The sequence below is a fragment of the Neurospora hispaniola genome (assembly GCF_033458365.1).
Source record: "Neurospora hispaniola strain FGSC 10403 chromosome Unknown B0T23scaffold_2, whole genome shotgun sequence".
Taxonomy (NCBI): Eukaryota; Fungi; Ascomycota; class Sordariomycetes; order Sordariales; family Sordariaceae; genus Neurospora; species Neurospora hispaniola.
In genome coordinates, this window is record NW_026944407.1 from 3,448,947 (window position 1) to 3,469,483 (window position 20,537).

Consider the following 20,537-nt stretch of genomic DNA (forward strand, 5'->3'; position numbering starts at 1 on the left):
AGAGCCCCCTGTCAGACCTGCATAGGATCGTTGCGACATCGAAGTCGACGACGCGGCCAACAACGGTCCCAGCAAGCGCCTCTTTTCCCCTGTCTGCATTTTGCTCATTTCTTTTTCTTGGTCCCAGAGCCGTTGGCTCCCTACTTTAGCAAACCCTAAAGACCCAGGAGACGCCCTGGGCCCTAACGGCGTGTTTGAGGTGCTGAGCGTGTACATATGTTACAGTCAGTTACGGTTCGGTCGCGTACGGTCTGTCACGGTACCGCGCATGTACTGTGTGTGGCCCACGTCGGTACCTCTACATACACATTGCATGCATGCATTAAGTACACCTCAACCGCCAATTCTGCACCCAACGCAAAACGCAGGGCAGCAGCCCATCAAGCGACACAATCAAATCACCACTACAGTATTACTTCGATCCGACCTGGAGATCTCAAATTGCCCATTCAAACTCTGCCAGTCCGTTGGCTCACCTGCATCATTGAACTACCTCTACCTCATCATACGTACCTCGGCCGTCATCTTTGCTCTGTCGCCGACCGCTATCTAGCACGTTCCCCCTTCTCTTCTTTTTTTTCTTCTTTTTGCTCTCCCTCTTCTCGACACTTCCGGCGGCTTCATCTCTCTTCTCATCCCAGTAATCAGCACCCCAGGACAAGTAAGTGTGCTTTTCCCCATCTGTCGTTCCCCAACCAGTCACTTTGTGTCGTCTCCTTGGCCCTCGCACGTGTCCGTCCCCTCCTGCCCTCCCAATCTCTCCATTGTTTTGTTTTTGTAACCCCTGACCCATTTTTTCTCGTCTTTATCCGAGACCACTGCAGGCCCTCCCCCCTCTGTCCACCTACCCGGGTCTGGGGCCTGGGATCCCCGACCCTACCTTTCCCTGCTTTGCCCCTGCCATACATAACACAGCAGCGCTAGCCTGAGGATGGCCCAAGTGGCTCTTTTGCGACTATGTTACCTACCCAGGGTTGAAGGCTTCCCAAGGATCCGTATGTTTGGACCATGGTTCTCGGCGGCCAGCCTGCCTTCATCCACTCGGGACCTACCTTGTCGACCCTACCGTCACATACCGCCCATTGGTTGGCAGGGTACAAAGCAGGTGCAGTACTTAACTGCTCAGCTTTCGACTTCCATCTGTTGTTGTCCAGCCATTCATAATTCCATCGGAACAGGTCAACTTGACATAGACCCCGGTTCCCTCTCAGCCCTGTCATCAGACCCGCTCGCTCCTCTGGTTGCGCTACCCTCTTCACTTTCCGGGTTACTTCTTATAAGTCCCGGTCAAAGCCTTGTTTGTTGCGAGGCTCCTTTCTTGTCCTTCTCTACCCTTTCGTGTCCTACCTGTCCGTGTTCCCTCTCAAGGTCGAATTAGTTGTATTCGTTGTCTAACCACTCATCAGCAGATATACAAACACCACATCTCCTCACCATCTCTCACCTCCAAAGGAACAACACTTCCTGACGGGTCGTCGTGCCCTGTTACATAGAAGAGAGAGAGAGAGAGAGTACACTTTGGCTTGCCATACATGCCTGCCTCTCATACCTTGGGATCTTCAAACCAGGACAGTTATCCGTCTTACAGAGCAATGGAAGGTCATCATGGGCCCGGGTAGGATCTTTATTTCTTCTTACTTTCAGCCTGACTACAGCTATACCTGTTTCACAGAAAAGCTAACATTGTTCCGTCACACATAGGGGACCCAATCTAGTCCCTGGGTATATGGAAAACGGACGGTTCTATGGGGAGTATAAGAAAGGGCAATACATGTTCCCTATCGATGAGGTGTGTTTTCCGTATTCAACCGCTGGTACGTCAATATAAATGGTGTTGACACCATACTGACACATTATGCAGCTGGAGAAAGATAGACTCGACATGTTTCATCATTTCTTTTTGCTCGCTCGCAACCAGCAACTCTTCTCAGCACCGTTCCCGAATCAGGAAAGTCCGCGGATCCTCGACCTGGGATGTGGAACCGGAATATGGGCAATTGACATGCAAGAGTAAGTAAATGACTATAATGAGACTACATTGACTATGGATATTCTAACTTGTAGCGTCTCACAGTAAATATCCAGTGCTTGGTCAAGTCACTGGTGCGGATCTTGCTCTTATCCAGCCAGAATTGTAGGTAACAACGGACTTTGCTTGTTGAAAAGAAAAAGGAAAAGAGGAGAATGACAGAAAAAGAAAAGCTAATTTCCCCTTATTTAGTATCCCGCGCAACCTCGTATTCAAGCCTATGGATATTGAAGAGCCGTGGCTGGAACTGAGCGGATGTGCTTATGACCTCATTCACCTACGTACACTGAATGGTAGCATCTCCGACTGGCCATTTGTGTATGACCAGATATACAGGTAAGTTTCAAAAGCATCTTCTACAGCTGGAGTTACTCTTCTGACCATTTTACAGACACCTGAAGCCCCATTGCGGATTTGTCGAGCAGGTGGAAATCGATTGGGTCCCACGCAGTGATGATAGGAGTCTGCCACCGGATTCTCATTTCTTACGATGGGCCGAAGCGCTGGTGGAGGCAATGGATAGAGCTGGGCGTCCAATGAGACTGGACAGCCATCGCGTCCAGCAGCAAATGAGACAGGCTGGCCTGGTGGATCTTCACGAGCAGGTTATCAAGGTTCCTATCAATGGATGGCCAGAGGATGCTCATGAACGCGAGATTGGGCGATGGTTCAATCTTGGTCTCACTCAAGGTCTAGAAGCTCTAACCTTGGCGCCCTTCACCCGGATTCTCGGTTATACCCCAGACGCTGCGAGGCACCTCATCAGCCACGTGAAGGAGGAGATTCGGTCGCGGAAAATACGCGCGTATTGCACACTGTGAGTACCAACGAGCCTGCAAGCGGCCGTTAGCACAAGGCACAACTCCGTTGTTCACATTGGCTAACTCAAATAGGCACATTTTCACGGCGAGAAGGCCAGCATGAAGCCACTTTGGTGGGGTTCGGTCCGATACACTATTATCTTTTTGCGCTTTATGCAATGGTACATACAATGGTTTCCACAGCAGCGGAGTTCGTGTCGACGGCGTTAAGGGAGGTCATTGTTGGGTTTCTCCTTTTTTGGTACTGGCCACTGTCCCTTCCTCACCCCATACACTTGTCAGATATCCCTTTAACACTATCAAAACTGAAGTCGAAATTGTATACACGGGTTCTCATTCCTCATCATCATAAGTCTCTTCAACTCATTTCAAACTGTCCTTCTCCCTGACCCCTATGACCGCCTTGTCGTTGACCCGCTGCCTATTGCTTTCAATAGTCTCATAAAGATTAACAACCCTCATTCTCCATCGGGTTTTTTTTTTTCGTGGTTGCAGCTTGTTTGCCTTTAATACGGGATGGGATTTTCCATCTGTCCCAGCAGAGTGATCAACGGGTCACTCAAGCAACGCTTACAGTTCCGGAACGATGCACCGGAGTAACATGTGTAGGGTTTCACAACATCTCAACGGGCTATGATTTTTCTTGCAGGGCAGTTTCATCTTTCTTCAATTGTTCTGTGAGTGTATGACTTACACTTTGAGTCCAGTTGCATGATAGAAAGATATATCGAAGTTGGAGTTGCACCGTCTATTATTATCGGTTGTTGGATCCTCACAGGTGAATATCATTCGAAGAGCGTGTCTTGGAGAGGAGCACTGGAGATCATGAAATACATCCCTACTTCTACTTCTTCCTCTGCTTTACGTATGTAAATGAAACAAGGGAAAAGAAAAAAGAACATTCGATGGGAGGTGAATGGAGACAGAGACCGCCGCGGCCATGCGCTTCGATTTGGACAGTGGTTGAGTCACAGAACCACGACCGCATACGGTTGACCCTGATTCCAATCAGATCAATAACTTCGGATACTTCAAGCTTCTTTTTTCACCGTGACTGCCCCAGTGAGACCGGCATGAACTAACCTTCCGGATCAGTTTATGGAATTGAATGGACACATACTTAGCTGTTGAGCAGCCCAGCCGCCCACCGACCACCCGGCCACCCGGAATCATCCAACCGGCAGCCGGCCTGGGCAGAATACGACGACGCAATACAACATAGCCCGGGACCGGCACCCTGTACCGGCGCTGCCGAATGACCGGGATTTCCGTCTGTACTACACGAAATTAAGACCTTACGCTGTTCAACTGCTTCCGCGTCTCTTTTATACGCCTGAATCTAGCGATCATGGTACTTAGCCAGCATGTACGTCGTATGCCTACTGTGGGCTGAACCAAAAGTTGACCGTAACAGGAATGCTTCTGGGCTGTGCTTGTACCGGTGCTCCTATGTTCCTGTCATTTCACACTATTCAGGACGATCCATCTATGTCCGTAACTTCACTCGCTATCACTCTTTAAACCAGACAAGCTCCCATTAACACGCAGCTTCCTCCTCCAAGACGAAGATAGATCTGCAGGATTCGGACGGAATGTTGCTTCCCTGTGTCTCGACGGTAAGGCTAACTTTCTTTGAAACGCCCCAAGCATCCAAGCCTAAGAAGTGTCGAGGTTACGGACAAGGGTTAAGTACCTTAACTCTACACTACTAGTCTCATCTGACTTCGGACTACTTACGACCGAGAGTCATGGCACCAGGGGGATAGTAATATCGGACTTTGAGCTTGTAAGTCTTCTATTGGGCGTAGGTCAACTAGTTAAGTTGCCAGGCTCGAGCCACGTTCCCTACCAGGCCCCCCCTACCCCCCGGCGGGCACTAGTTAAGTGAGTTTCACTCTTCTAGAAGTACTAGCCACTCCCGCAACCCGGCGAGGTGGACGATCAGATGGAAGCCACATGAAGGAGCACGTCTGCCCTACTGTGCCTTTTTTTTCCCAAGCCAATAGTTCGCATGTACACTACGTAGGTAGCATTGTAAAGCCTTGAACATCAGCTACGTAACAGAGCCTTGACCAACAGCTAACGGGAGCCTTGAACAAGGAAAGAAATTGTGAACTCGGAGCTGAAAACCTTGTCAGAAACGTGGCTATCCTTCTTGAGACTTCGGCATCGCCGAGCTTGGATTCTTCTGGAGAGAGATTACATGGAAGCTAAACGAACTGAAACTTTGCAAGGTGTCGAACTAGAAAGTATCTACAGACACGTGTGTCGTCGTGTCGAGGTTTTGGACTTGTGGCGGGCGGCTCTTGGGGGGGGGCTTGCTTGCCACGAAGCGTTAGCCAACCACACCAATCTCAGAAGATACACACCGATCGAGAAACTTTACGGCTTGACTGCCGTCGCTTGCTTCCCACACTTCACAATGTGAATGCTTGAAAATGGTGGTGTTGCAAAACTCAACTTTTGCTTTGCTGGCTTGCTGTTGATACAGTTGATGTTTGTAGTGTAATTAACTGTTCTGCAAGGATTGGCACTACCTGCCTGACAAGAAAACAAAATCAAAAAATAAAAATTCAAAATAAAAGAAAGAAAGAAAGGTAGCAGTACTTTGCTTGTAAGTATTGGATGTGCACGGTATGGTGACCGTTCGGCGTACACGTACTTGTCTTCATACCTAGGTAGCTAGGGTATGCCTGCTTGGACTTGTCCACTTGTAGCCCGGAAGTTGGTACATAACTGAACATTCAGTGGTGGTCACATCCGTCACCTCACCATCTTGAAACTTGCCTACATGTAGACTACTGCAAGGAGTCCAGATGCGGTTTCGAAGTTCCGTTCTTTTTGGCTTTGAACCCGACAGGGGAAAGAGCGACCGTAATGGGTACCCACGGCAAGCAACCCCGGGATGTAATCAAGCAAGTAATATGTAGTGCCATGGTGGGCAAGAGAAAGTCTGAAACATCGACGAAGGTTGTTTGTTCCCGGCCGCCGGCCGAGTGTCGGTCGGCCCGTAGGTAGTAGGTATCTATGACCCCCCGCGGCTCAGCCGGATCCATCTGTCCCGATGCTACTGAAAATGAATATTCTCATTTGAGGTAGCAAGTTCCAACTCCCATCTGAACTTCAAGACTACCCTAGATAAACAGGTATTCATTACCATCTTTGGGCACAACATGCTCGTCATCTCGCCTCGCCACTCTCTCTTCCACTGCTCTACATCAGCCACTTCGTGACCTTTCTTAGAACCATTAGCTCTGTGAACACGTCGATGTGATTCCTCGCGCATATACGCAAACAAATGCAAGCACCTCACCTCTCTTCACCTCTTTAAAACAGCTTAGCTAACTGGTCGCGGCCTAATCCATAGGAGCTGTGACACGTCACGAAGTATGGTATGGGAGCTGGAGAGACGATCATCACATATTCAAAGGGGGGGGGCGGAACTTGAACCGAACCGGGACCGGTTCACCTCAACCGACGACATGGACAGCCCGGCTTGGCCTTCTCCTCCTCCTCCTCAGTGACGTGAGACACAAAAAAGAGACAGGGAAGTATTGGGGATTAGAACCGAAACCAAAACCAGGACAAGGAATAGTAGTAGGACGAGGACAACACATCAAATTACTCGCAGCGGGAACGGTCGACAGAACGGGTCAGAGGCAGCCCGGCCTCGCCCGGTCCAGCTCCAGCCTGTCTGTTTGTCGTCTCATCAACCCACCAAAAAAAAGGGAGTGAGGTGGGAACAAGCGAGCCACGTCGACGGACACGAGAGTTTCTGGAAAACAGCAAGTCTGTAAAGGGCTGGTGCAAACACTGCGGGGACATGGAACATGAAAAAAAGAGTTTGTCACCCACCCAGTGACTACCAAGGGCCGCACGAAACCGACCGGCTTTCCATCATACAATCACCAGGGGTGCGTGTGAGGCAACCAAGCAGCCACCTAGCCACGTCGACGGTCTCGTTTCGAAAAAGGCCAAGGAAGTGGAAAGCAAGAAGCTTTGGGTGCGAGGGTGTTGTGTTGGGCAGCGGGCGTGATGAAAAACACTTGCATGGCAGAGTCGCGACGGTGATGTGATGAGGTCGACAATTAAGGCCAACAGAGTCAAAAAAAAGAGGCGGTCAGGGGTAGGTAGGGTCGGAGACCATGGTCACCATGGTCTATTCTGGGAGAACATGGGGAAACCCAAGGCCGGCCACATCGACCGACCCGGGTCGACCGATCGGAGCTTTTGGCCCGATTTGAACTGGAATCAATCCAAGTGACTCTGGTGAATGAACGATTGATTGAGCCATAAGAAAGATACAACATGACCACATGCGTAGGTTGAAAAATCGGGTTCGGTTTTATCTCATCTTTCTCAATTCAACCTCCTTTTGTGACCTCTCCGTCTCTACTCTCTTTTTGCGCATAATAGCGGCTAAATGTCTATGAAGCATATGTTATACAATCGACAGAAGGTAAAAAGAAAAGTGAAACAGTGAGGGACCGAACCAAGCTCCTGGGACAAATATACAATGGGAGAAATAGAATTGGTAAGTGATAAAGGGTTCCCAGCTGGAGGGAGATGGGCTGACAAAGAGACGAGATGAGCCGAACCGGAATCTCCCTGGGAATTCTGGCATGATGGTCTTGTTGCTTTCCTGCTTCTCTCTCTCCCTCTTCCTTTGCGAACGAACTCTCCAAACAAACCCAAATCCCGGGGGCTCAAAGATGCAACTTCTGCGCTACTTGAGTAGGATATCCGTTGTATTGCCGGGGTCAGTTTCCATAGGCGATCTCCGGTTATCCACAGCTCTCACACCCAACGTTTGGCTGCTGCGCGGTCACTTGCGTGAGTTTGGTGAGAGAGAGAGCGCCGGACCAGGGAAGAAAGGGGGAGGAGGCGGAGAGGGATAGGAACGGCAGAGAAAGAAGTCGGGCCAAAAATCTAAACGAGCAAGAAAAAAACAAGTGATCCCCGTTACGCCTTATGATTCTATTCCATGAAATCATTTCCCGTTCTCGTCTCTCTCTCTCTTCGCGCGGTATTCTGTCCCGTCCGTTCCCTCCCAAAACTGGATTCCCTGTTTTCCCACCACTCTTCTGACACACACGCACACGTTGCGCACACGCGCCCACACCTGCACACACAACCCCTTGCTGTCGGATATCAAGTAAGGCCTCTTTCCCATTGCTCGCGCGCGGGCCATTGGTGACTGAGGTTCGGCCCAACACTCTAGTCTCTTTGGTTGACGTTCATTAAGCGGTGGTAGTTAATGATCGAGGAAGATGGGAGTCCGTTTAGTGGGCGGCGGCGTGGGTCTCGCCGTGGTAGCCGATGAGCTTCATCCGGCCGATCATCTCGCCGATGGTGAAAAAGCCAAGGCACTCAGCGAGGAGAACACCAGCAGCGGCGACCTGTGTCCTGGAGATGTTGCGGACGTTCTGGAGGGAAGCACCGGCGTTGGAAAAGAAAGAGCCGGACTGGACGGACTTGATAAAGTTCTGGAAGTAGGCCTTGAAGGTAGAGACGGAGCTGTGATGAAGAGGCATGTCAACAACCCAAAGATATTCAAGCATGGGTAGGCGGGGAGCACTGGAAGGGACATACGGAGGAGTCATGCTCTGGCCCCTGAAAACAATGCGGCCAAGCTCAGCAGCGACCTTGCTGTAGTAGATGACGAAGGGGGTCTGGCCTGTTGATAGGGGATAAGGAGGTCAGCCATTGAAGTGCCATTGGACGGTGTAACCCGGACGGGGTGACGCGGGAAGGGACGCGGGAGGAAACCGTACGCTCGGCGAAGGCAATCAGCTTGCCGGTGCGGCCACCGACGCGGCCGAGGGTGCTGGAGAGGGTCTTGGCATATTTGGCAAGGGCAGGGCCGGCGGCGGAGCTGACGCGGGAGAGACCCTCGGAAGCCTTGGTCGAGAGCTCGGAGGCCTTAGCAGCAGTCTTCTTAGCGGCCTCGGTAGCCTTCTCGGAGGTGGTAGACTCGAAGCGGACCGCGCGGCGGCCGAAGGTGAGGGCCGAGCGCCGGGAAACAAGGGCGAATGACATGTTTGCGGATCGCGGATGGAGAAGACGACTGACGAATTGGTCGGTTTCTAGAAGGGGGGCCGGGCGGTCGGGGTCGCTGGCGGTGCGGGGGAGGAAGGGGCCGGAGAAAGGATGTGGTGATGTCGGAGGAGAAAGTGAAGCCTTTGCCTGTGCAGGGGAGTGGAGAGAGTGAGGCGCACGGAGTGTGGTCGGGGTTCCGGCTTGGTTCCGTGTGCTGCTTGTTGTAGAGGGATATTGCGCACCTGCACACAGAGCCAAGGGCGAGCGGGAATTGCGGGTCGGGAAAAATTGGATGAAGCTCGGAAGATCTGCCAAGGCAAGTTTCGGTAAGCCAGAGGCCAAGATGCGCCCAACTCGTCGGGTTAGGGTAAGGGTTATGCCAAGAAAGCTCGTCAGGGGCGGTGTTGCACAAACAGGGGAGCCCTAGGCGCCATGACTTCATGCCCTGGAGGATTGATTTCATCTCGTCTTTTTTTTCTTATCGATAACAGGAACTGCAGTATCCGCATACAGTCTTCTACACTACCTACGGTAGAGGTACTAGTAGTAGGTAGGTATGCCATCTCAACTTGCCGTCAACTGAAGACCTGCATTGCAGAAAGGGGAATCAAAACGTTCCGGTTCACTTTGACATCTCTCATTCAAATCACCATTCACGCGATGCACCACGTAGACTCAACTACAATCCAAAAGTCAATTCGGCAATAACGCTAAACGCCAAACCCATGAACCCTTTTCCTCTATACACATAATGAACGACCTCAAACCAATTACTCCAGACTGTGGATCTGCACCTTGATGGCACCCGTCTTGGGGTCTGATGCCGTCTCGAACGCCTTGAGCGCATCCTCCAGCGGGAAACGGTGCGTCACCAGCCTGGTGAGGTCAACGAGGCCATTCTCGACCAGGCGAATGGCCCTGGGCCAAGTGTTGCAGTAACGGTACTGGAACTGCAGGTCGACCTCGCGCACACTGGCGCGCATGAAAGGAATCTGGATCTCGTTCTTGCCCACGCCGATGACGAACACCTTGCCGCCGAACTTGACGGCCCAGATAGCAGCCGCGATACTGCTCTCGACACCAGTACACTCGAGAGCCACCGCGGGCTCGATTCCACCAAAGCTCTCGACGATCTTCTTGGCCGACTCCTCAGCCGACAGGCGCTCGACCTTGTGGGTGACGACCTCGGGGCAGATCTCCTTGGCGAACCTCAAGCGACCTTCGTCAATGTCGGTAATGACAAGAGGGCAGGCACCAGCGGCCTTGGCGCAGAGCATGGTGATCAGACCAATGGGACCGGCACCACAGATGAGGACAGGGTCGCCCAGACGAACACCGGCTCTTTGAAGACCGGCCAGCGCCACGGAAAGGGGCTCGAGCATGGCACCGTTTTCGTAGGACATGTTACCGATCTTGTGGCACCACACAGCAGGGTGGTTAACGTAGCGGCGGAGAAGGCCGGGCACAGGGGGCGTAGAGAGGAAGTCAACGCGCTCGCATCCGTTGTAACGGCCAGTCAGGCAGGGCTCGCAGGCATTGCAGATGACTTGGGGCTCAATGGCAACCCTGTCGCCGACCTTGATGCTCTTGACGCTGGGATGGACAGCAATGACCTCGCCTGCCGACTCGTGGCCGAGGACATGATCGCATTCGACGATCATGGGGCCGATGCAACCATGCTTCCAGAAGTGGACGTCGGATCTACGGTGAAGAGACACGAGTGGTTAGCTGCTGTCGTCTCCTTTTCTCCACAACGTAATCAATTCACTGGCAGGGCGGGGACGGGTCTTTACCCGCAAATGCCTGTGCTTCGGACGGCAACAGTGACCTCGCCTTCCTTCAGCTCCTCGCCCTTTTGAACGCTCTCGAGAGAGGGAGAGGCCTCGCTGATCCACAGATCATGCTGAGGGTTGGTGAAAACGCCAATGTTGGTCTTGGAAGCGCTAGAAGCCATTGTAATCAGAATAAGCCCGGGGGGACTGTGTCTGAAGCTGTTGGAAAGTGTCGGTCGAGAACTGTCACGACTGAACTAAAGCTCGAGAGAGGAGAAGAGATTGTGGGATAGCACTGGGTGAGAGGCCCGACTCTCTCTTTTTATACGCACACCAGGCACTGGGACGGGAGCTGCTGCACGCCTCCTGCCCGCTCTCCGCTCTCCGGCCTGCCTTCATCCCGCGTTAGCATAGTGCGGTGGAGGAATGGCTATCCTGAACGCCGATTCGAGGCTTCGTTTATCTGATGAAGATCATGTGGATGAAGATAAGAAATTGAGCGCCTGGAACCAAAATCGTTCCAGCCCAGTCCAGGCTTTGATACAGCCGTGGCGGTTGGTGACGGTTATAAACGCCCAAATGATGTCGCTCTTCAATGTCGCGATGGAGTCTCGAGACATCCACTTGGACCCCGCATTGAGTTTTAAGTTCCTGACTGCCCGCCGCGATGTCTCCACTTCCTTTAAGACAGGCCAGTCCGGGACTAAGTGTATTTCCCCTACGTACGCAAGTAGGACTGCCAAGACCTTCAGCCGGCAGAACTTGAGGTTGGAGAACCTTTGAAGTCTAACTGGCCAAGATTCCTGTGTCTTCTTCCTCAGTCATGTCTCCAAACTTCGCAAGGAAAGACTCGTGCCCGAAGCCTCGAATAACTGGACTTGAGCAATGTTTTTTTTGTGAAGGTTGCCATGTCAGAGCGGGATGTGGGGTACTATTCCCGCCTCGGACAGTTGAAGGAGCTGGGATGGAACCGGGAAAGAGCAGACCGAGCAGAACCCCACATACTTTGATGCGCACCAATGAGAACATACTTGGCTGTTGCGGGTTGAAGTGAACTTTTGACCCCGTGGGGTAGTCTCCACCACGTTTCTTCAATTTGATACTCATCATCCGTCACTGCACCTTCTCTTCATGAAGACGCTCCCGTGTGATGGTCAAGTGAGGGCTGTTGGTGAAAATCACGGCAAGTCCTGGACTTAGATCGGAATGGGTTGAAGGCCCTCAGGATATACAATGCCAAAACCTGCCGATATCGTATGACATTATGTTCACTGACTTGCGTGCAGCCAATCGTCTTGGGCAATGCCTCAAGTTTTCCACGTCGTCTGGAAAATGGAGATGCATCGATGGGTCCACAAAAATTTCAAAGAAAGGGAGAACCTAATCAACACGAAAGAACCTCCCACGCTCCTGCCATAAACAGTAGTCATCATCGGCTTGTTCCGTCATCCTCGAAAACCCCTCTCAACCTTCCCCTCACAACTGAAGTTGAGTTTCTTCCCGTTCCCTTGCCTTGCACAGAACATAAAGTGGGTCGATGTAGCCTTCTTCCGTCCAGCGCCAAACTTCCAGTAGCATTGGCCGCCTTTTCTTCCTGGTCAACAACCGACGTCTTCTCACATGACTTCATCTGCAGCGAATTCGAGATGCACCGATACACGGCCAAATACCCCACGAATCACGCACCAGCTTCCGGCCCTTTTAGGTCGGTCCAACCTGTAAACTTCAGCATGCGAACTTGAAATGCCGCTGATCTTATCTCGTTCCTGCGCCTACCGTGCATCTCCCGCCTCGGCTTAATGACAAAATCCACCACAGTCGAGCCGGCATCCGATGCGCACAACATGGCGCTGGGTCGCAATGCTCAACAACACAGCGGTTGGGTATCGTTCGGCTACGGCGTTACCAAGGGACTACCGCATCTTTTCTACCAAACCGGATTTATCTCATTCCCCTTGCGGTCTAGCAGATCTGGGCCTGCAAACCATTCAGAACAGCTGGCAGGTCTGTTGTGCCCCATCGTCATCTCATGTACTAGGCTATGTTGAGCTTAGTTCTGTGTTCAGATAAATCCGGCTTGTATGAGGTGAGTCCTGGTTATTGTATGCGGTATACCCTCAAAAGCAGACGGGGGGAGGGCTAAGGGAGGCTGGATGCGGCGTAGCTACGCCAATTGGTATAGTCAAGCTATTCTTAGCAGGTAGCCGTCCATTGGAAAATATCTGAGGTACGTATGACACCATAGACTGAGTGGAAACAAACTACAGATATAAGGGGTTTCCAAATGCCTGGTTCTTGCGTCTTCCTTCCATCGTGGCTGCATCTGCGATTTGTCAACTCTCCTTTGTGAATTCGCGGCAAAGGATCGCATCATGAGGCCGCTCTCCGTCCTGTTGGCCGTGTCTGCAGCGGCAGGTTTGGGACACGCCGAGACTTTGAAGCCGCAGACACTTCTGCAGGATATCGTCACGTTCGATAACTCTTCACTTTTCATCAAAGGTGAGCGGTTGATGATCTTCAGCGGCGAGGTCCATCCTTTTCGCTTGCCTGTTCCGTCATTATGGCTGGATATTTTCCAGAAGGTCAAGGCTCTCGGCCTCAATACCGTCTCCTTCTATCTCGACTGGGCATTACTCGAGGGAGAACCGGGAATCTTCCGTGGTGAAGGTATCTTTGACTATTCGGCATTTTTCGAGGCGGCCAAGGAGGCGGGCATGTACCTAATCGCGAGACCTGGACCTTACATCAGTGAGACTCCCCCATATGAAAACACGTCGAGTGCAGCTTGCTTACAACCCTACAGATGCCGAGGCGTCTGGAGGCGGCTTTCCAGGCTGGCTCCAAAGAATCAAAGGACACTTGAGGACTGCAGACCCAGAGTACCTCGCTGCTACTGACAAGTAAGTGAAGAGCCTCGACAATCAAACCTTTCCATATAAAAACTGGACTGACAAAGCCAAAAGCTACGTCGCGAACGTCGACAAGCTCATAGCCAAGTACCAGATAACCAACGGTGGCCCCATCATCTTGTACCAACCCGAGAACGAGTATACCGGTGCCGCTTCAGGCGTTAAATTTCCGGATCCTGACTACATGCAATATGTAATTGATCAGGCGCGAAACGCCGGTATTGTGCTCCCTATGATGAGCAACGATGCTTCATGGACTGGGGGTCACAATCTACCTGGCTCAGGAAAAGGAGAGGTTGATATCTACGGTACGTGAGATCTTCTAAGGACTGAGGATACGCTTGACTGACAATGTGCATAGGGCACGATGGCTATCCCTTGGGTTTCGACTGCAAAAATCCCACAACATGGCCTTTGGGTAACTTGATTACGCAGTACCGTGCCCAGCACCTGAAATTTAGCCCTTCTACTCCATACACCGTACCAGAGTTTCAGGTACGTATTTTAATACCAAGTTTCAAAGTCCACCGAACTTAGGCTGACTGTTCGAACAGGGAGGCAGTTTTGACCCATGGGGTGGATATGGCTTTGACCAGTGCGAGCAACTCATTAACCATGAGCAAGTCCGTGTCTTCTACAAGAACATGTTTGCTTCTGGCGTTACCATCTTTAACCTATATATGGTATGCTACTCCCCAAGACGCGCCTCACAACTTCAGGCCTAACCAGAGCAGATTTTCGGAGGCACCAACTGGGGTAACCTGGGGCATCCGGGAGGCTACACCTCATACGACTATGCTGCTGCCATAGCCGAGGATCGTACCGTTTCTCGCGAGAAGTATTCGGAGTTGAAACTGGAAGCCAACTTCCTAAAGGTTTCACCTGGATACCTCACAGCTACACCTGACACTAGCAATAGAACGGGCATCTACAGCCCGAACACGGACATCACTGTAACTGCTCTAGTCAACTATACCCCGGAGGGAGGCTCGTTTTACGTTGTTCGCCACACCGACTATCAGACGCTTGCTTCAACCCCTTACACCCTCTCGCTGCCAACCTCGGCTGGAAATTTGAGTATCCCCATTCTGGGCGGTTCCCTCACTTTGAGCAGACGAGACAGCAAAATACACGTCGCGGATTATTCTGTCGATGACCACAAATTGATCTACTCGACAGCTGAGATCTTTACTTGGAAGAAGTTCAGCAATAGAACGGTGTTAGTGGTGTATGGTGGTGAAGGAGAAACGCACGAGCTTGCAATTGCCGATGAAGTCAAGTGGACATCAACAGGCCCACCGGTGCAGGTGAAAACGGTCAAGAAGGATGACAAGAAATCGTTCACTGTTGTACAGTGGAAGGCGAACTCCGAAAGGAGGATCTTTAAGGCAGGAAATCTGCATATCTACATTCTGGGTCGGTTCAGTTTGATCTCCCATATTTCGGAGTGTCTCATTGCTAACGAATTGACGAACTAGATCGCAACACTGCATACAACTACTGGGCACCCCAGATCACCAATTCATTGTCCTCTTTGATTGTACATGGTGGATACCTCATCAGATCTGCTTCCATCAATGGCACTTCTTTGTCACTCCAAGCCGACTTCAACACCACAACCACACTCGAAGTGATCGGCGTGCCCCTTGGTGCTTCCGAGCTCCAAATTAACGGGGAGACCACCGAGTACCGAGTAAACTCAGAGGGCAACTACATCGTTGAAATTGACTACGAGGCCCCATTCTTTTCTTTGCCCGACCTTTCCACGGCCAAATGGTACTACATCGACTCCCTCCCCGAGATCCAACCCGACTATGACGACTCAGCCTGGCCCTCGGCCAACCTCAAATCCACCAACAACACCTACGTCGGGCCGCTCAAGACCCCCGTCTCCCTCTACGCCTCCGATTATGGCTTCCACACCGGCGCCCTGCTCTTTCGCGGCCACTTCACTGCCACGGGCGCTGAAACCAAGCTGTTCATCTCCACGATAGGCGGCAGCGCCTTTGGCTCCTCCGTCTGGCTCAACTCTTCTTTTGTGGGCAGCTGGCCCGGTAGCGGCGCGGCCTCGGTGCACAACGACACGTACGACCTTCCCTCCCCGCTCGTCGCAGGACAACACTACGTTTTCACTGTGCTGGTCGACAATATGGGTCTCGACGAGGACTGGACAGTTGGCGATGACACCATGAAGCTTCCGCGGGGCATTCTGGACTACTCCCTTAATTCTAATACCAACACCACTTTGCCCACATCCAACATAACCTGGAAACTCACCGGCAACTTAGGCGGCGAGCAATACCGCGATAAAGCCCGCGGTCCTCTGAACGAAGGCGGTCTTTTCATCGAACGACAAGGTTACCACCTGCCCTCCCCTCCTAGTTCCTCCTTCTCCTCTTCCAATGCCTCGACCCCCTTCACAGGCCTCTCCTCACCAGGCGTAGCCTTCTACACCACCTCTTTCCTCCTCTCCATCCCTTCTTCTCAGTATGATATTCCCCTCCGCTTCGTTTTTGACAACTCCACCTCTTTGGAGTCGGGACAGGAGTATAGAGCCTGGCTCTATGTCAATGGTTTCCAGTACGGACGGTACGTAAGCCACATCGGTCCACAGAGTAGCTTCCCCGTTCCTGAGGGGATATTGAATTATCAAGGAGAGAATTGGGTGGGCGTGGCGGTTTGGGCTACGGGGAAGAAGGACGCAAAGGTGCCGGGGTTGAGGGTGGAGGCGGGGACGCCGGTTAGGACGGGGAGAAGGGAGGTGGAGGTTGTGAAGGCGGGAGAGTGGAAAAAGAGGACAGGTGCTTACTGAGGTGGTGAGGTATCTGTTAAGGTTACGTGTGATGATTATTATCTGTCGGCTTTTAGTATCCCCATTTGGCGATGGGCGAGGTGTTTGGTCCTCGTTGTCGAGACGTCGATTGGTTTACGTATACCAGCACAATGAATCTTGTGTATAGAAAATTCAGTGAGCTCTACATTCTCTCAACACATATCTACTGCAATTCATGTATTTTTTAAGATTTGTTGGGAGACAATCGCAGGTGAAGTTCTGTCCAAGTTCTCTTGTGAGTTTTGTCGTCGTAGGTGTCAGTAGTGGAACCCTAACCCTCCACAATGACCCATCCGCAACCACGTCGGGTTTCGGTGCATACGGGCCCCACCTGAACCTGAGCTTTTGCATACTCCGGCCCCGTCGTCACATCCATCATTCCGTCAATGCTTCTTCGACTTTGACATCGAATGCTTGCTGAACCGTGACGTTTTTGCTCACTTCGGATGTCGACCTAACCTCCAACTGTAGGCGACAATCATCATATATCGAATACTTTCAACCTATGATCATCGGCTTGCGCAAGGCTTCTTCGGCAAAATGACGTTCCAAAGCAAAAAGTTTCCCTCGACGGCGAACACCAACACCTTCGCCGCCAAATACCGTGCAATGATGAAGAAGCACCCCTTCCTTCTCTTTGGTCTTCCCTTCATGTCGGTCATTGTTGCCGGCTCCTTCATCCTTACCCCTGCCGCCGCGATTCGTTACGAGAAGTACGACCGGAAGGTCCGACAGGTGTCGCGTGAAGAGGAGTTGGGTCTGGGTCAGAGGAAGCGCAGGGTGGACATTCGTGAGGAGTACTACGTAAGTCTCGACACTGAGCTTCTGATGGCCTAGGAGGCGCTTTCCTATATCTAAAATCAAGTTTGCTAACATCCTGGTTACAGAGACTGGCGGCGAAGGATCTCGACAACTGGGAACAAAAGCGTGTCGAACGCCTGAAGGGAGAGTCCGATGGTCTGCTTTGAAGACGTTATGCGCACACACACACACACACACACACACACATCAGACAATACCACAACAACCCTGGTTGCGACCCGAATGTCATGTCGATTTAAGGCAATAAAAAGGCACTTTATGATCAGCAGGGAGAAGGAAAACGAACATCTTTGAACTTCCGTACTCGGCAACGATCAAGGGCTATTCATCCAATGGGCTGGAGCGCTCCCAAGGGGCCCGGGGCTCTTGTGATTGGCTCAAGTGCGATAAGGCGTCGAGGCTGAGCCGTATATCTTTTTGGAGGGAGAAAGATGACTGAGAGGCATGTTAGTTCTTATACGGGTTCGGCTTCTGACCCTCCTTGCGCAGCAAGATGCCCTTTGGGGGAGTACAAAAAGGTCTCAGCAGGAGAAGGCGGCGAACTGTCTTATGTTTTGGGCGCAACTCTCACTAAGGCCGAGGTAGCACACTCAGTCCGGTTTCTACGCCACTTTGGAGAGCAGGTACGCCAGAGCATCAAACGGCAGCACGGTCAAGGGAGGCTTGAGAGAGGTCATCAGGTTGACTACCGATAGCACGGATTTGTGGAACGGGAAATGTGACTGGTCAGTTGCCGTGACGGGTACCTGAACTAGCAGCGGATATTGCGCCGTTCTTGTCAGCCGCGTGACATGATGCCGGTGCACACACACACACATTATTACCTTAGCCCGGTCGAAGCCACCGACGACGGGTGACTCAGGAACCAAGATGGCTAATGCTGCTGGTGCACCTGCAGCAGATATCTGTGCAATTGGGCTTGGACATGTGTCCAAAAGGGGGAACAATGGGAGGGAGAACTCTCCCAGCTGGAGGGAAAGGACAAAAATCTAGACCTACTACAACTCTTGTTTGAGGTTTGCTAAGCTGCCTTCATGGCGAATACCTAGGACAGACATTGCACTTCCAGAAAAGCTCCCTTGTGCGTCACGGTCATTGCATTGCTTCTTTGGAAAAAGAACGTCAGAATGTTGCTTTTCCGCTGCAAGATGGCAATCCTGCAAAAGGACATGACCGACTGGGAAATGCACAACATCATTTTCCTCACTGTCGCATTCGGTCTCGTTTCAGAAGAAGATCTTACCGGAAAGAGGTCCAAAAATAAAGCGAGACTTGACACATGTCTGACGTGCGCGGGCCATACATAACATCATCTCCTGCATAGCTGTACACTGCAATACTGGCCATATCGTCATAGGCGTGATGATCATCAATACCTAAAGCTGGGAACGGTCTTTATAAACTTGGTCGATTTGCCTGTATTGAAAAGCAGAAAAGGAAGGATGCGGATTTGATAAGCCTTATTGGTTGCCGATCCGCCGGCCGAGGCTTATCTTTGACGTAAGTACCTCGACGCCTTTCGACCCGGTGCGTACACTACATTACAGATGACTTTGTGGACAACCAGCAGGACGTATCTTTCAATTCTGGAAGATACGGAAAATGAACCGATGGAAAATCTGAGACGCTGTTTGACGACAAGAAATCCCCGAAGAGGTAAGTCTGTCCGTTATCATCAACGATGTCCGTTGCGCCCTGCGCCCCCCGGCGTCCCGGCGTCCTGGAAGGCGTTATCCCTTCTTAGCCGAGAAGCCGACACCATGGAGCCTTGTAGAAATTCTTTGCGTAGCACTCCGGGGTTAGCAGCTGAGAAGGGACATTTGATTGAATTGAAGCCGTAAGAGCATGTTAAAAATCGACGGCCCAATTATTATTATTATTATTTATTTTTTTTTTTTTTTTCACAATCATCGTAGAGGGTTTTGATAGGTCATACTGAACGCTTACGCAGAGGTCCCGTTCAAAGAGTGTCTGCACAGCGAACATTGTATATGGCAGCCCGCCGCACAAAGCGAGACGCTTTTATGTGCTCGATTTGTGCAACGTGTCACAAACTCGATTCGCGGCACTGACAGACTCTCTTCGAGGGAGCTTAGACATGCACTGATTATTCTTGCCCATCACCTCGGGCGATGCGCAAGGTGGTGTTGTTGACGACGGAGACAAAGCAAACCTCCAAGACACACAGCTGCAGTGAAACGAGGTTTACGCAGGTACACATCCACATACAGTGGAGTGGAGGTGTTCTCTCCACACCTCAGCTATGACGCCATCACACCTAGTATGTACTGCGTAGTGTAGTGTATGCTATGTACACTATGTCGGTAGGAAATGTACTCTGTTGGGAGTTCGAAATACCAATTACAATAGCTTTCGGAGATCAACACTTGGACACAAAGGTTTGCAAAAGCAAAATAAAGCTCCATTCAGGTCCCCGACTGAAGATCCCTTCAGCTTAACAGACAAACTCCAGTTGGGATCGAGGGGAGGGGAGGACGGGGGAAGCGAAACTGCACTCTGCAAGTTGAGCATCGCATCACACCGTCGCTTTTCGGAGAAAAAAAAAAAGGCCAAATCACAACTCACGACACTTTACGATGTTCGCCGGGGATCACGATAAGCTTCGTCCAGTCTGGAATAGCTCGATCTGTGTGATTAGGTTTTTTGCAGCTTAACGCAATAAAGGGGTGATTTTCAGGCACGCGCACTCTACAGCACGCACTTTTGTGTGTTGGGAGAAATTGCAAGCTCGGTACGCTAGAGCCGTAGATGAGGTCAAGCTGAAATTTAGTAGTGTACTTCCCCCACTTTTCTGGACCTCGCCAGACTCGCCGTATGTACATAGTCGTGTAGTGTAGTCAGTAGTGACTACAGTGTAAGAATGAGATTTTTGGATCGTGAGAGGCAGGGGGGTTAAGCTGATGCCTGGTAAGCAAGCTGACTCCGAATTGAGATCGATACTACTGCATGTCTCCGCGATTGCTGAACTCGTGGGTCCTATGAGCGAAATCGTGCTATAATCCGATCAAATAATTGTTTAGCAAGAGGTGGTTACATATCCTGCGGTCCTATGGTACGTCCTGCAAGACACTGGACCTTGGAAAAAAAAAAAAAAAAAAAGAAAAAAAAAAAAAAAACCTCTGGCCGGCGGAGGTTCTTGGCATTAGAAAACAACCCATGTTGACCATGTTTTCGGGATCGGGAAGTATAGGGGTGTTTGTTTATTCGATTTGCAACTTTTTGTTTGTATCCTTCTTTTATTTCTTTTTTCTTTCCCGGCGATCACGACCAATTTACTGTCTAACGCGCACA

At 51.2% G+C, this 20,537-nt stretch overlaps 6 protein-coding genes across 6 annotated transcripts; 4 read left to right on the forward strand and 2 right to left on the reverse strand.

The window, feature by feature from the left end:
- Nucleotides 1-1,592: 1,592 nt before the first annotated feature.
- B0T23DRAFT_309620 (methyltransferase LaeA) lies at nt 1,593-2,953 on the forward strand (the record flags this gene model as incomplete). Its single annotated transcript, XM_062834532.1, has 7 exons — nt 1,593-1,615; nt 1,702-1,789; nt 1,862-2,010; nt 2,075-2,134; nt 2,222-2,365; nt 2,421-2,846; nt 2,923-2,953. The coding sequence occupies 7 exons, from the start codon at nt 1,593-1,595 to the stop codon at nt 2,951-2,953; spliced, it is 921 nt and encodes a 306-aa protein (XP_062695834.1).
- Nucleotides 2,954-7,290: 4,337 nt separating this feature from the next.
- On the forward strand, nt 7,291-8,090 carry B0T23DRAFT_87107 (uncharacterized protein). The gene is made up of 3 exons (XM_062841920.1): nt 7,291-7,384; nt 7,438-7,687; nt 7,876-8,090. The coding sequence occupies exons 2-3, from the start codon at nt 7,473-7,475 to the stop codon at nt 8,045-8,047; spliced, it is 387 nt and encodes a 128-aa protein (XP_062695835.1). The 5' UTR covers nt 7,291-7,384; nt 7,438-7,472; the 3' UTR covers nt 8,048-8,090.
- A 42-nt stretch (nt 8,091-8,132) lies between these two features.
- Nucleotides 8,133-8,889, reverse strand: B0T23DRAFT_310181 (mitochondrial ATP synthase g subunit-domain-containing protein; the record flags this gene model as incomplete). Its single annotated transcript, XM_062834570.1, has 3 exons — nt 8,133-8,367; nt 8,443-8,527; nt 8,625-8,889. 3 exons carry the CDS (start codon nt 8,887-8,889, stop codon nt 8,133-8,135), a joined length of 585 nt encoding a protein of 194 aa, XP_062695836.1.
- A 616-nt stretch (nt 8,890-9,505) lies between these two features.
- B0T23DRAFT_87065 (L-Arabinitol 4-dehydrogenase) lies at nt 9,506-10,965 on the reverse strand. The gene is made up of 2 exons (XM_062841919.1): nt 10,683-10,965; nt 9,506-10,590 (listed from the first exon to the last, which is right to left on the reverse strand). Exons 1-2 carry the CDS (start codon nt 10,841-10,843, stop codon nt 9,660-9,662), a joined length of 1,092 nt encoding a protein of 363 aa, XP_062695837.1. The 5' UTR covers nt 10,844-10,965; the 3' UTR covers nt 9,506-9,659.
- A 1,906-nt stretch (nt 10,966-12,871) lies between these two features.
- Nucleotides 12,872-16,610, forward strand: B0T23DRAFT_87227 (beta-galactosidase precursor). Its single transcript, XM_062841921.1, has 7 exons — nt 12,872-13,409; nt 13,465-13,561; nt 13,625-13,878; nt 13,932-14,065; nt 14,125-14,253; nt 14,305-14,986; nt 15,049-16,610. The coding sequence occupies exons 1-7, from the start codon at nt 13,034-13,036 to the stop codon at nt 16,380-16,382; spliced, it is 3,006 nt and encodes a 1,001-aa protein (XP_062695838.1). The 5' UTR covers nt 12,872-13,033; the 3' UTR covers nt 16,383-16,610.
- Nucleotides 16,611-16,763: 153 nt separating this feature from the next.
- On the forward strand, nt 16,764-17,528 carry B0T23DRAFT_87252 (cytochrome c oxidase assembly protein cox-16, mitochondrial). The gene is made up of 2 exons (XM_062841922.1): nt 16,764-17,207; nt 17,291-17,528. Exons 1-2 carry the CDS (start codon nt 16,944-16,946, stop codon nt 17,369-17,371), a joined length of 345 nt encoding a protein of 114 aa, XP_062695839.1. The 5' UTR covers nt 16,764-16,943; the 3' UTR covers nt 17,372-17,528.
- Nucleotides 17,529-20,537: the final 3,009 nt, after the last annotated feature.

Bases quoted from the DNA above. Each gene is read 5' to 3' on its own strand.
- B0T23DRAFT_87107 (XM_062841920.1), top strand. From the start codon at position 7,473: ATGATGGTCTTGTTGCTTTCCTGCTTCTCTCTCTCCCTCTTCCTTTGC. The intron at 7,688-7,875 runs GTTTGGTGAGAG...CTCTCTTCGCGC, and splicing joins CTGCGCGGTCACTTGCGTGA to GGTATTCTGTCCCGTCCGTT.
- B0T23DRAFT_87252 (XM_062841922.1), top strand. From the start codon at position 16,944: ATGACGTTCCAAAGCAAAAAGTTTCCCTCGACGGCGAACACCAACACC. The intron at 17,208-17,290 runs GTAAGTCTCGAC...TCCTGGTTACAG, and splicing joins ACATTCGTGAGGAGTACTAC to AGACTGGCGGCGAAGGATCT.
- B0T23DRAFT_87227 (XM_062841921.1), top strand. From the start codon at position 13,034: ATGAGGCCGCTCTCCGTCCTGTTGGCCGTGTCTGCAGCGGCAGGTTTG. The intron at 13,879-13,931 runs GTACGTGAGATC...CAATGTGCATAG, and splicing joins AGGAGAGGTTGATATCTACG to GGCACGATGGCTATCCCTTG. The intron at 14,987-15,048 runs GTCGGTTCAGTT...TTGACGAACTAG, and splicing joins TCTGCATATCTACATTCTGG to ATCGCAACACTGCATACAAC.
- B0T23DRAFT_87065 (XM_062841919.1), bottom strand. From the start codon at position 10,843: ATGGCTTCTAGCGCTTCCAAGACCAACATTGGCGTTTTCACCAACCCT. The intron at 10,591-10,682 runs GTAAAGACCCGT...TCTTCACCGTAG, and splicing joins CGAAGCACAGGCATTTGCGG to ATCCGACGTCCACTTCTGGA.